General features: G+C 38.0%; 1 protein-coding gene across 1 annotated transcript; it reads left to right on the top strand.

Annotated features, from left to right (window-relative positions):
• The first annotated feature begins 6,915 nt into the window (after positions 1-6,915).
• LOC137942582 (peroxidase 3-like) lies at positions 6,916-8,690 on the top strand. The gene is made up of 4 exons (XM_068788285.1): positions 6,916-7,152; positions 7,275-7,466; positions 7,699-7,861; positions 7,940-8,690. Exons 1-4 carry the CDS (start codon positions 6,943-6,945, stop codon positions 8,353-8,355), a joined length of 981 nt encoding a protein of 326 aa, XP_068644386.1. The 5' UTR covers positions 6,916-6,942; the 3' UTR covers positions 8,356-8,690.
• Positions 8,691-14,190: the final 5,500 nt, after the last annotated feature.

The raw sequence follows: 14,190 nt of genomic DNA on the forward strand, positions 1-14,190 counted from the left end.
AACGAATAACGTTATATCGATACACCCACCATTAATTAGACCAAAAACCACTAGTCACACGATTAATCGGGACGAACAGACCGAGAGTTTCCTGAACTAATAAATCCCCATTTGCAAGAAAATCAGGTGGCACTAACTCACTTCTTGAACCTTAATAATCTTCACTAATTACTTCCATTATATATTTTTAGCAAACATATATCCTCAATCTTCACTTAAGTAGTTTAAATCCTTGAGCTCAAATGAAATTTCCTTGAGTCAGTTCTTAATAATTAAGTGAAGATTAAGATTGGTTAAACACGTTCATCTGTCAACTACATGCATAATTCTACTTTTTCTTGTACTTAATGGCATAAACGATCAATCTCAAAGGAAGGTTTTATACTGAAATTAACCTACTTGTTATTGTTTCTGGCTTTGGACGGCTATTTCTTCATTGTCCTAACAATGTCTAACTATGTTTCGCTGTCTTACAATATTAAATGCTTCATTCAACATGATCACCAGTATCTCTATATGAGAAACAGCAGGCAGCAGCATTCGTTTTAATTATTCATGTCACATCAGAGATGAGAAGAATCATAGAGCAGAAAAGGCGAGAGCATCTCATCTTATATTCTTTATTTCATTGTTAGAATTAGGGGTGGCTTCCAACCGAGCAGGCTCGGTACTGGCTCAGTTTCTATCGCTGCCACCTCCGTCGTAGCCGTCATCCCCGACGACAGGTCCTCCCCGGCACCGTAACCCCCGTCCCTCCGCGTCGTCTCGGCGGAAAACCAGAACCGAAGTTCAGTGGAGAAATAATCTCCCCCCTCCCCCGTGCAAGATGATTTTACACGTGCGAGATCATAAAGTAAAAAAAAAAAAAAATTTCCTTAAAATCTCTTCCTCATAGCTCTTGAAAAAATTTAAAATAAATTTTATAGAAATAAGCTTCTATAAACTATTAGTGTCTCATTTTTTTTTAAATATTTTTCTAATTGAAATTTTTTATTAAAAATCATATAATTTTCTAAGAAAGATTTTTGTACCAAGATGAGGTAGAAAACTATATAGAAAATTTTTGAATAAGTATTTAACAATTGATGTTGTAATACTTTTAGCATGAAGCAATTTTCATTGCAATTTCGTGTTTGATATTTTATTTAATTAAAAATTTATCGATAAGTATAATAATATATTAGATTGATTATTAATTTTTATTTATTTCCCTATAAGAGGCAATAAAAGGTCCATTTAACTTTCCTAAAAAAATTTTAAAATATTTCTTGTAATTTTCTAATAAGTCACTAATAGTAATAAGATTTTATTTAAAGGTTTTTTGGGAATATGTATCATAGGAAAAATATTTTAATTTTTCCTATAATATAAATTTTTATCTAGGGGCACTAAGGAGGCCATAGTAAATTATGGCCAAATTCAAAAATTACAAAACAAGCTAGACAACAATTGGAGTAAAACAAATTAATATTGGTGCATTTTAATCCATTATTGAAATTCAATCTTGAACCTCCTTTATCATTATTTTTTTTTAAAATGTATGCATAATTTTATATATAATTTATTCAAACCCTACGTGCGATATCATAAACAAGGAAAAAAAAATTCTTTGTCCCTTCCTCATAGCTCTTAAAGAAATTGAAAAGATATTTTAGTAGAAATACATTTCTAGAGATTATTAGTGGTTTTTTCAATAAATATTGAAAAAACATTTTTAGTAGAAATATAGGGACCATTAGTACCTCATGTTTTTTGAAAATAATTTTCTAATTATAAATTCTTTTTAAAAAATCATATAGTTTTCTAAGTAAGATTTTCTTGCCAAGATGGGTTAGAAAACCATATAGAAAAATTTTGCATAAGTATTTGATGGTAAATGATATAATACTGTGCGCATGAGGCAATTTTCATAGAAATTTTGTGTTTGACATTTTATTTGATTAAAAATTTATCGATAAGTACAATAATATATTAGATTAATTATTAATTTTTATTTATTTCCTTAGAAAAGGCAATAAGAGGTCCATTTAACTTTCCTAAGAAAAATTTAAAATATTTCTTGTAATTTTCTAGTAAGTCTCTAATAGTAATAGGATTTTATTTAAAGGATTTATAGTTTTTATTTAGGTGATTGTAAATTGATAGTGATATTTCATTTAATTTTGTTATATTTGATAATTGTATGGAGTTTATTTTTAATGTTATGCAGTATATGGAGTATTTAGATTATTTTATGGAGTGTATAAACAATTTCATGGAGTGTTTATGGAATGTATAGACAATTTAATGGAGTGTTTATGCAGGTATTATGTATATTGATTATACCCAATTTTAAGTAGAGGTCATGCCGAATTTTATACAAGTATTATATATATATATATATTATGCTCAATTTTAATTAGAGGTTATGCCCAATCTTATACATGTATTATATATATATAGGTTATGCCCAATTTTATGTAAAATGTATGCATAATTTTATATACATTTTATTCGATATATATTTTTTGAAAAGTTTTAAATATATGTTGAGGGTCGAGCTAGGCTCGAAGCTCGGCTCGAACTCGTTGGGTTCGAGTTCGATAACAATTTTAGGCTCGAGACGAGGCTCGGCTCGAAATATTTAAATCAAGCTCGGCTCGAACATAAGCAGGTTCGGACTTGGCTCGGCTCGATGCCACCCCTAGTTAGAATGTTCAAATCACTGAATCGACCTACTAACTGTATCCCCTCTAGAGAAGCCAAAAATGGAGTTGAGGGAGGCTTTACACTTTTCAGCATTGCAAGTAATTAATTCCCAGGGACGAAACCCAATTATGCGTTTCAAACATACCTAGAGATTTGATCAAAGAAAGACTAGAATATTTTAGGTTAAAAAGAACAAGATAAGTAGGGGGTTGGTTATCTTGACAGTTTTCATCTACTTTCACCTTCGGGATTTGTTTGAAGGTCGGTAAAAATTAATGAAATATAAAATTTTAAACAGAGGTTAATTTCTATCTATCTATCTATCTATCTATTTATCTGGTTCTTGCAATAATTTTTTTGTTTGTCTCAATTTACTAACTTTTATGTCTGTCACACCATATATTCCTAATTTTTTGTTCGTCACACAATATAATTTCCATGTAGGTCAATTTACTAACATTTTATAGTTTCACTGAGAGAAATGTGAATAACTAATAGAAAAAGGTGATTTAAGTTTGTTATTAAAGTTTAAGTGTGATTATGCAATATGATATCCTTCTTAGTCTCTCTTTAGATTTAAAATAAAAAATAAATATCATGATACATTTTATTGTTATTCCACATATCGGTGTAAATACAAAAAATCATTTTTTTTAAAAGTAGATCACCCCTTAAATTAATTTTGTTTATTTGTCTAAACGCTCTAATTTCTTAATGTGTGCACTTTCCTCAATGTAGTTTGAGCAAAAAGTAGGGTTTGTAGCATCATTGAATTCAAGCTTTGAAAGTTTTTGTTTTCTATTTCTTCAAACTTCCTACTCATCTTGATGCAAATTATTACCTAGGAAAAATAGAATATTGTTGAAAAAATTTGTATATAGAATGGATAAATGTTAGGTTCCCGGATCATAGAACGAGTTACGCATCGAAGGGAGGAATCGCCCTGCTTCTCTGGTACCGATTATGGTCGCCGAGACCTCTCCGGTCGACCTATGTTGTCGATTGGGCGCTGACGAGGGTCGAAAATGGTTTATGGGATGTTGGAAATGGGTTACAGAGGTATTGCGCCGAGAAAGGTTGCCGAAATGAGGGTTTAGGCTCATCGACGGGAGCCTACACTGTGGGTTCCAGGGGAACGCCAACCCTGGTTCGATGGGGAGAACTCAGATCTCGAATTTCCTTCTTGATTTTTCATTCCAATCGTGAGCTCTTAAGCTCAAATCGAAAACAAAGTTTTTTACAAAATTGCCATTAAGGCTTCCTTCATTACATTCATCAAATAATAAAAATACCTATATGCATAACTCCTTTTTTAGTCTACTCCTGAGTCAACTCACCGCGTCGCCTCTGGATTACTTGTTCCGCTATCAAGCCCACAACAAGAATTTTTCTTTCAGAAGTTGTTTGCAAATCTTGAAATTGAATAATTTTTTTTGAATTAATAGTGAAGTTGTACTCTAATTCAAAAAATTCAAATATGGAAATTTTTTTTGCTTGATCTAGTCCATGCATAACAACTTTTTAAAATGTTTTATAGCTTAATTCTTTAATACTTAGTATAACACTTTTAAAAAATTTTATTGATATTTTCCATAAATGTTTATCATAATTCCAATTTCACATTTTATTCAAAATTTAATTTAACTAATATTTTATTTATTTATTTTAATTTGATTTTATTATATTATTTAATTTCATTCTATTTTTCAATTTAATTTATTTTTTATATTATTTAATTTACTTTTATTATCTTATTTCATTTATTTATTCAATTTAATTTAATTTTACTTCTTTTTTATTATTTTATTTCATTTCATTTTATTTGTATGTTTTATTGTTATAAACACATGTTATCTTGTCAGGACAACCAACGGGGTGGTGGAGTTGGCTAGCGCGTAGGTCTCATAGCTTCTGAGTGATCCTGAGGTCGAGAGTTCGAGCCTCTCTCACCCCATTTCTTTTTCCTCCTTTCTCTCTACGTTTAAGGGACTATCCATCTCTGCCCTTGTCCCAGTCCATCAAAAGTGGGCACTGGGCATAATGAAGCAGGTCTCAGGGCAGCCTCGTCTCTCTTTATCCTTTAGCGGATAACCCACGACCATTTCTAATGAAAATAAGTCATCTGCTACAGCATGCCATGATATGGACTGTTTAGACAAAACAAAACCAGTTTTTGGCCTAAGAACCTGAACCCGTTTACTCAGATTTTGAATCACTTTAATCTTATCATTTGCAGCCACTAAACCGATTATCAATTCGTGTCAACTCTTATCTTCATCGAGCACTTGGTATTATTCTACTTCCTCTCTACTTCACCGCGTCCTTGTTTCCAAAGTAATACCTGTTCTCTGATAATGGTGCCTGATAATATACCCAAATCATGGCTACTTTGTATTCATCATCCTGAATCCAAGAGCGCGACACGTAGTGATGGCTCTTCGTTAAATAATCACCGTTCGAACACGTCTGAAATCATTGAGAGATTTGCCGGAAATTATTGCTTGAACCCCGCAGTGTTCCTAGTTTCTTTAACAACTCCCAATGTGCAAAAATGTGTGCAAAAATGGGGGCCAATGATGAGGATAAGAGACTAAAGTTAAAAGTCTGAAACGCTGAGGAGCGGGGCAGGAGGGACCCGCCCATGCGACAGATTAACGAATTCTCGTCGTCAACAGAGACTGAAATCATAAAATAAACAGAAGTAAATGACGTGAAAGAAAGCGATCAGAGAACTGTTAATCTACATACGCATCGGTTTTCGAGCTACAAGGAAGAAGAGGATAAAGCACAGAGCGACAATCAAGTGTCCAGCTTGTCTCTCTCGTCCGACTTGTCGATCTTCTCAAACCTACTACCCATTTTTCTATTATTAAACTTCGAATATCATAACGAACCAATTATTGGGTATCGATGATTTACCTTTTTATCTACGTAATTCAGTTACTGGATCATGAAAGAGAAGACTTGAGTGTTCTGTAACACTCTGTATTTTAATAGATGAAAAAGGGCAAAGGTTATTTGCAAGATTTTGTGATGGTTTATGGTTTTCTCCACTCTTGTTACTCTGCTGGAGATGTAGATGATTCCCTAACTTTCTGTTCTTTTTCTTGTTTATTTCCTGAAATTTTCCTTCTTTAATCTTTAAAATACTTCCGAATCAAACGCCGTGTTCCCCTTTTGTTTCTTTTTATTGTGCTTTCTTCTCTACCGCAACAAGGAACGTGTTGCTTTATGCTTTTTGCAGGCGCCTAGATCCAAAACTTAGTACTTTTAATTATGCTCAGTGTCATTTCTCCGAAACGCTGTCCTCCAAGATCGCATGCATGGAATCAACAGATAAATTTTTCCATTTAGCGGAAAATCATATTCCAATCCCTGCAGGCAACATCAAAGAGATAGTAACCTACGAACTGAAACCAGCCAAGTCAATGATCCTCAATAAGATAAAATATCCAGCACATTGTGAGCCTGTACAGTGTCGGTGACTGATGCTTACAGATCACATTGGTGCATGCATGCGTGCTTGAGAATTGAGAAAGAGGGAATCATTTGAATAATAATGGGGTTGTAGTCTTCTTTATTCGTTCAATGGTGAGTCCTCCTACAGATTTGAATCAAGAAATTTCACTATGATGTGAGTTTAAGAAACATTTGATCAACCGCCATTCATGGTATCTCGAAGAAGGAATGGGCAGTGAGCTTTTACTTTAATTCATCGATGACACAAAAGGCACGAAAGGCTTCAGCTGGCAAAATGACTTAAAAACAGAAACCAGCTCAGTTGTTCCGCAGCCCTGAATGATTCTGATTTAAGAAGAAGACAAAAAAAAGAGGAGGTGGTTAAGCAGTAAAATCATTTCAAATTCCGAATTCAGAAGAGAAAAAATGACCCAACAAACCAGATACACAAATTTTTATAGACCAACATGACCGGTTCTCATGCAGTGATCCTTTAGAGCAACTCTCACCCACTAAAACGAAATCTCAGTTTTCAAATATTACTTCGTTCGTCTTATACGGGACAGCTCTTAACTAATCTCAGCTACGATTGCTTGTCTTACGTTAAGTATATCAGGGTGGAACAGTTAAAAGTACATGATAACTTCCTGGAAGGAAGAAACTTTTTGAGTACTTAATTCACCGAGCATTTCCAGAATCAGATAATTGAAGGGCTATAAAGCTATTCCATACTACAGCCTCTTTCGGCTGAGAAACAGTACTAGTAGCGAGAGCGGTTCTTCTTTGTAAGAAACAATGGGGAAGATGGGTCTTGTTAAGATTGTTGTCTTCTGTGTTCTGGGTCTGTTGGGTGTTGCTCAGGGGCAGCTGAAGTTGGGATTTTATGACCAGAGCTGCCCACGGGCGGAGAAGATTGTGCTAGACTATGTGAAGAAGCATATACCGAATGCTCCGACCCTGGCTGCCCCGATTTTGAGAATGCACTTCCATGACTGCTTTGTCAGGGTCAGTTTCCTCTGCCTGCTTCCTCTGTTTTTACGAAAATTATTGTCTGAGTTTGAAGCCCAAAATAACTGTCACATTCTTATCTCTCCGCTGGAATAACTGGAACTTGGCTTCTTCTGCAGGGTTGCGATGGGTCTGTTCTGCTGAATTCTACTACAAATAACACAGCTGAGAAGGCAGCTCCTCCCAATCTGACTCTAAGAGGTTTCGGCTTCATTGATAGCATAAAATCCTTACTGAACAAAGAGTGTCCGGGTGTTGTTTCCTGCGCAGATATCCTCAGTTTGGCCGCTAGAGACGCAGTTGTTGTCATTGTAAGAATGCTATCATGTTTTATCAAATAATTATAAACTTTTTTAGTTTTAAAATTTACCTGGAAGTAGTTGTTCATCTTTGCACTGCGAGTTCGAATCTGAACTTTTGTAGAATAACCAACGGTTCAAGATCTACCAAAACTGGGACTGGTTGCCGACATTTTGCTAACTTTGCTCACAAACCATCAAATGCCACTGGTAACTGATCCCTTTTTGTTCCAATAAACAACAGGGTGGACCTTCATGGAAGGTACCAACAGGGCGTCGAGATGGAACCATTTCTAATTCCACTGAAGCCTTGAACAACATCCCTGCCCCGACTTTTAATTTCACTAGGCTTCAGTCAAGCTTCGCTAGGAAAGGGCTTGATGTCAAGGACCTGGTTCTCTTATCTGGTAAGCTTTTGTCTGTAAATCCTTCACGATTCAAACTAAGCACGTAATCTCAAATCTCTGTCTTTTGATCGATTTCAGGGGCCCATACCATAGGAATCGGTCACTGCTCATCTTTCACCGAGCGGCTCTACAACTTCACCGGCAGGGGTGATCAGGACCCATCACTGGACAGCGAATATGCCGACAATCTGAAGAAGAAAAAGTGCAAAATTCCCAACGATAACACCACTTTCGTGGAAATGGATCCCGGCAGCTTCCGAACCTTCGACTTAAGCTACTACTCTCTGCTGGTGAAGAGGCGGGGCCTCTTCCAGTCAGACTCGGCTCTCACCAAGAACAGCAATTCATTGTCTGTCGTCAACCAGCTTCTTAACGGTCCACTTTCGAAATTCTTCGAAGAGTTTGCTCTGTCAATGGAAAAGATGGGTCGAGTTGAAGTGAAAACTGGATCCGTCGGTGAGATTAGAAAGAACTGTGCCGTAGTAAATAGTTAGAATTCGGTGTTCGTTTCTGGGGTTCTGATTTTCAGTTAGGTGTATTTCCCCCGATTGGTCGTTCATTTTGAGTGAGTTCAGTTTGGTTCTTTGGAGTTAATAGACGGTGAGAATAATTTCATTTCTCGGAGAAATTATTTATGAGCCTTCTGGGGATGAATCCAAGAAAGAAACACACTAGAGAGGAAGGAAAATAAATGAAATTCTCTATCAGGTGTTGAATGTACTATAAGTCGATTACATTATTAAAAAATTAACAAATTTGTATTTGTATTTTATCCTCAATGTTGACTCCTGTTTACTTTTCTGCAATTCAATCTAATTTCCCCTTGCTGTCCTGCCAAGACACCCACGTTTCCCAGTTGGATCATCGCCTTGGAGAAATTCTTCCTGAAAGCCTTGGGGCTCCTGGCATACTTCTCTGCCAAATCGCTTGCGAGCTTGGAGAAAGCAAACTGTTGATCGAGCTGCAGCACTGCTCCGTGGTAAAACGATAAAAATCTGGAGGTCTGGTCGATAAATTTTATTTGGGTCAGCGTTTATGTTAACGATTGGAGCTATGGAGCTCGGACAATTTTTTTCTGTAAACTAGCCAGTAAACTACAGTCCATGTTAGGATCTGACAATCCAGTACCCATGTAAGTTGTGTAGCCTATCTGTGAAAGAATCCGCAGTGACAGAACCCAATAGCGTGAGCACCTGAAAATGTAAGCGATAAAACAGAATGATTAAACAGTTCCCTAAACTTCTCTGCATCGGCTTTTGTCCAAAACTATAGCCCCTTCAGTTGTGCTGAAAAGGATCATCTCCCTGATCTTACGAATCCCATTTTTCAGTCAAGAACAGGACAGAATAGCTTCACCAGATCAGGGAGAGATGCCGGGCATAAACTGTTGAAAATCAACACCATGGGCCCACCTTCTGTTTTGAGTTATAGAGGCATAGTGCGTCGGGTGCGAGATACAGCAAGGGTTAAATAAATCAGTGTAAGAAGAAAAAGAAAAAAATTGCTGCTGCGGGCAGTGTGATAGCAGAAAACAGAAAGGGGGAAAATATTCGGGATAGAAATAGAGTGAAAGAAAGAGAAGGAAGGAAAGGGAAGGGCACCGAAGAGGAGAAACTTCGGTCCCACCAGAGACGCTGCGGTGAGAAGCAGCGTAAAGGCTCGAGTGTCGCCGGTGCCGGAAAACAGTAGGCTTCTCACCGTTGTGAGAAGCGAAGCTATTGCCGGGAGGGTAGCCGGTCGTTGTTGTCGGTGCTGTTGGTCGCTGGAAGGGCTTGCTATAACAATGCGTCGTTGTGCGCTGAGTGAGCGGAAGAAGCAAGAGGCTGTCAAACCAGAAAGGAGGTTTTTTTCTCATATACTGTTTCTGTTTAATACCTTGTTTATGTATTGTGCAGTGAGAATGTACATGTGCCAAAAAAAATTATTTATATTCAGTACGAGAACTGAGCATAACAGTAATTTTAGTGCAGTGATTGTGAAATTTATTCAACAATTGGTATCAGAGCGGGACGGTCAGGGACCGTTGTTTGTTTTGGTGAAGTCATCTTGAGTTGTTAGCAGTATTCTTTAGCTAAACAAATGGGAGAAGTCTTGTTAATGATGAACGGATTGACTATAAGAATGATTGGATCATAGATTCGGGATACTCAAATCATATGACGGGTGATAAACAGAAGTTGCAAAACCTGTATGAGTACAAGGGAAACCGTGTGGTGGTGACAGCCAACGACTCGAGGTTACCGATAGCTCACATCGGTAAGACTATAGTTACACCTTGGTATAATCCCAACCAGATGTCACTTCAAGATGTTTATCATGTCCCAGGAATGAAGAAAAACTTGTTATCTGTGGCTCAATTGATATCATCAGACAACTATGTTCTGTGCGGTCCCCGAGTTGTGAAGGTGTATCATGATCTCAAAATTTCAGAAACCCCGACTTTGGAGGGGCGACGATTGGAGTCAATCTACGTAATGTCAGCAGAGTCTGCATATGTAGATAAGACAAGAAAAAAAGAGATAGGAGATCTATGGCACATAGGGTTAGGTCATGTCAGCTACTCCAAGCTCAGTGTGACGGTTAAAAAGTTGATGCTTAAGGGGCTTGCTCAAGTAAATGTTCGAACAGACACGGTCTGTGCCGGATGCCAATATGGTAAAGCATACCAATTATCGTACGAGGAGTCAAAGTTTAAAGCAAATGAACAGCTAGAGCTAGTCCACTTTGATGTATTCGGGCCGGTTAAGCAACCATCAATTAGTGGTATGCGGTACATGGTGACATTCATTGATGACTTCTCAAGGTACGTATGGGTCTTCTTCATGAAAGAAAAATCTGACACATTCTCAATGTTTAAAAAGTTCAGAGAGTCAGCTAAGGGAGAAGTAGGAAAGAAGATCCAGTGTTTGCGCACAGACAATGGGGGCGAATACAGCTCAAGCAATTTCTCCCAATATTTAAGAGAATGTCACATACGTCATCAGTACACGTGTGCCAACACGCCACAACAAAATGGTGTAGCAGAGAGAAAGAACCATCATCTTGTAGAGGTGTGTCAGAGCATGTTACATGGGAAAAATGTACCTGGAAGGTTTTGGGCTGAAGCAATGAGGACTGCAGCCTTTGTGATCAACAAAATTCCTCAACCAAGGTTAGGATTTGTTACACCCTATGAGAAACTGTGGAACATGAAACCTACAGTTAGTTACTTTCGAGTGTTTGGTTGTGTATGTTATATATTTGTTCCTGATCATCTACGGAGCAAATTTGACAAGAAAACTATTAGATGTATCTTTGTGGGATTTGACAGCCAGAGAAAATGGTGGAAATGTTGTGACCCAATGAGTGAAAAATACTACACTTCACGAGATGTGGTATTCGATGAAGCATCTTCGTGGTGGTCCTCAAAGAAGAAATTTTTGTTATATTCAAGAGAATTTGGAGACGAGCTACAACAAAAGATGGGGGAGCATACTGCTCAACTCCCATCAAGTTCAGGTGAATTAGGAGATCAAAATGACGATGATGTTGAGCAAGGAGTGACTCAGAGCCCTTGGCAAACTGGCGTGTATCAACAACCACATGAAGAAGGTGAGCCCAGTGAAATGGAAGAATCAATCCCACAATTTCAACTCCGAAGGTCAACAAGAACACGAAGGTCAAATCCCAAATACGTTAATGCAGTCGTTGCTAAAGAAGAAAGTTTGATATAACCTGAGACCTTCAAAGAAGCATCGTTGAGCTCTGAGTGGAGGACAGCTATGAAAGAAGAGATTGATGTACTTGAGCAAAATCAGACTTGAGATCTAGTGCCAAAGCCAACCAATGTGAAACCCATATCGTGCAAGTGGCTCTACAAGATCAAACGTATTTAAGATGGGTCAATTGAGAGGTACAAGGCATGATTGGTAGCTCGTGGTTTCTCTCAATGGTACGGACTAGAATATGATGAAACGTTTAGTCCAGTGGCAAAACTTACAACTGTACGAGTCCTACTTCCACTGACAGCCAACAAAGACTGGAACTTGTGGCAGATGGATGTGAAAAATATTTTTCTTCATGGAAAGTTGGAACGGGAGATCTACATGATTCAATCGATGGGTTTTCAGAGCCAAGAACATTCTAAACATGTTTGCAAGTTGCGGAAAGCACTCTACGGATTGAAACAAGCACCCAGGGCGTGGTATGGTAAGATTGTTGAATTTTTAACGCAAAGTGGTTACTTTGTAACACCTGCAGACTCCAGCTTGTTTCTCAAAGCTAATGAAGGAAAACTAGCTATTGTGTTAGTGTATGTGGATGATTTGATCTTAACTAGTGATAATGAGGCAGAACTTCTTCAGACGAAGAAGAATCTATCAGTTTGTTTAGATGAAAGAACTAGGCCAGCTCAAGCACTTTCTTGGTCTAGAGGTTGATCGCACACAAGAAGGAATATTTCTTTGTCAACAGAAATATGCCAAAGATTTGTTGAAGAAGTTTGGAATGCTTGAATGCAAGCTGACGTCGACACCGATGGACCCAAATGCCAAAATGTGTGCACATGAAGGAAAAAATTTGGAAAATGCGACGATGTATAGATAATTGGTGGTAGATAGTCTGATCTACTTAACCTTGACTCGACCTGACATATCTTATGCAGTTGGCGTGATGAGTCGGTACATGCAAGATCCAAAGAAGCCTCATTTGGAAACAATTCGTCAAATTTTGAAATATGTGAAGAGTACAATTAACTATGGTCTTTTGTACAAGAAAGGTAAAGACTGCAAGTTAGTTGGCTATTGTGATGCTGATTATGTAGGAGATCATGACACCAGGAGGTCGACAACTGGGTATGTGTTTAAGCTTGGCTCTGGAACAATTTCTTTGTGTAGCAAGAGACAGCCGACGGTATCATTGTCAACCACTGAAGCTGAGTATCGAGCAGCAGTACAGGTAGCTCAAGAGAGTACATGGTTGATACAACTGATGAATAATGTACATCAACCAGTAGAGTATGCAGTTCCGTTGTATTATGACAATCAGTCGACAATTCGTTTGGCGGAGAATCCGGTCTTTTATGCTAGAACTAAACATATTGAAGTGCACTATCATTTTATCAGAGAAAAGGTTCTGCAAGAAGAAATTGAGATGAGACCGATTAAGATGGATGATCAAGTTGCGGATTTGTTCACAAAGAGTTTGAGTACAGGCAAGTTCAAAATGTTTCGCTATCAGCTCGGCACAGTCTAACTAGTGACAACTGGTGTTGAGGGGGAGTGTTGAAAATCAACACTAGTGGGCCCAGCCTGTGTGGGCCCTCCTTCTTTTTTGAGTTATAGGCGTCGGGTGCGAGATACAGCAAGGGTGAAAATAAATCAGGGTAAGAAGAAAAAAAAATTGCTGGTGCGGGCAGTGTGATAGCAAAAAACAGAAAAGGGGAAAATATTCGGGATAGAAATAGAGTGAAAGAAAGAGGAGAAGGAAGGAAGGGGAAGGGCACCGAAGAGGAGAAACTTCGGTCCCACCAGAGACGCTGTGGTGAGAAGCAGCGTGAAGGCTCGAGTGTCGTCGATGCCGGAAGACAGGAGGCTCCTCACTGTTGTGAGAAGTGAAGTTGCTGCCGGGAGGGTAGCAAGTCGTTGTTGTCGGTGTTGTTGGTCGCTGGTGTCGCTGGAAGGCCTTGCTGTAACAGTCCAGCGCGTCGTTGTGCGCTACGTGAGCAAAAGAAGCAAGAGGCTGTCAAACCAGAAATGAGGTTCTTTTCTCATATACTGTTTCTGTTTAATACCTTGTTTATGTATTGTGCAGTGAGAACGTATATGTGCCAAATTTCTTTTTGATTTGTATTCAGTACGAGAACTGAGCAGAACAGTAATTTTAGTATTGTGATTGTGAAATTTATTCAACAATTGGTATTAGAGCTGGACGGTTAGGGATTGTTGTTTGTTTTGGTGAAGTCATCTTGAGTTGTTAGCAGATACTTGATTCGGGCTGCTCCTACCACATGTGTCCTATCAAGGATTATTTTACGACATATCAGTCGGTGAATGGTGGTACAGTTTTGATGGGGAGCAACATGTCCTGTAAAACTGTCGGGATTGGAACGGTTCAAATCAAGATGCATGACTGTATAGTGAGGACTTTGTCAAAAGTTCGGCATGTACCAGATTTGAAGAAAAATTTGGTTTCTTTGGGTTCTCTTGATTCCCTTGGTTGTAGATATACAGCTGAAGGTGGAGTTTTGAAGGTCTGTAAAGGTGCATTGGTTGTGATGAAAGGGAAAAAGGTTGGCAACCTTCATGTGTTTCAGGGCAGTACAGTCATAGGTGCTGCAACATTTTCCTCAT

Source organism: Aristolochia californica, unplaced genomic scaffold (genome assembly GCF_029961685.1).
Source record: "Aristolochia californica isolate CCGP_79_NKW_82.1479 unplaced genomic scaffold, dmAriCali1.0.hap1 SCAF_10, whole genome shotgun sequence".
NCBI lineage: Eukaryota > Viridiplantae > Streptophyta > Magnoliopsida > Piperales > Aristolochiaceae > Aristolochia > Aristolochia californica.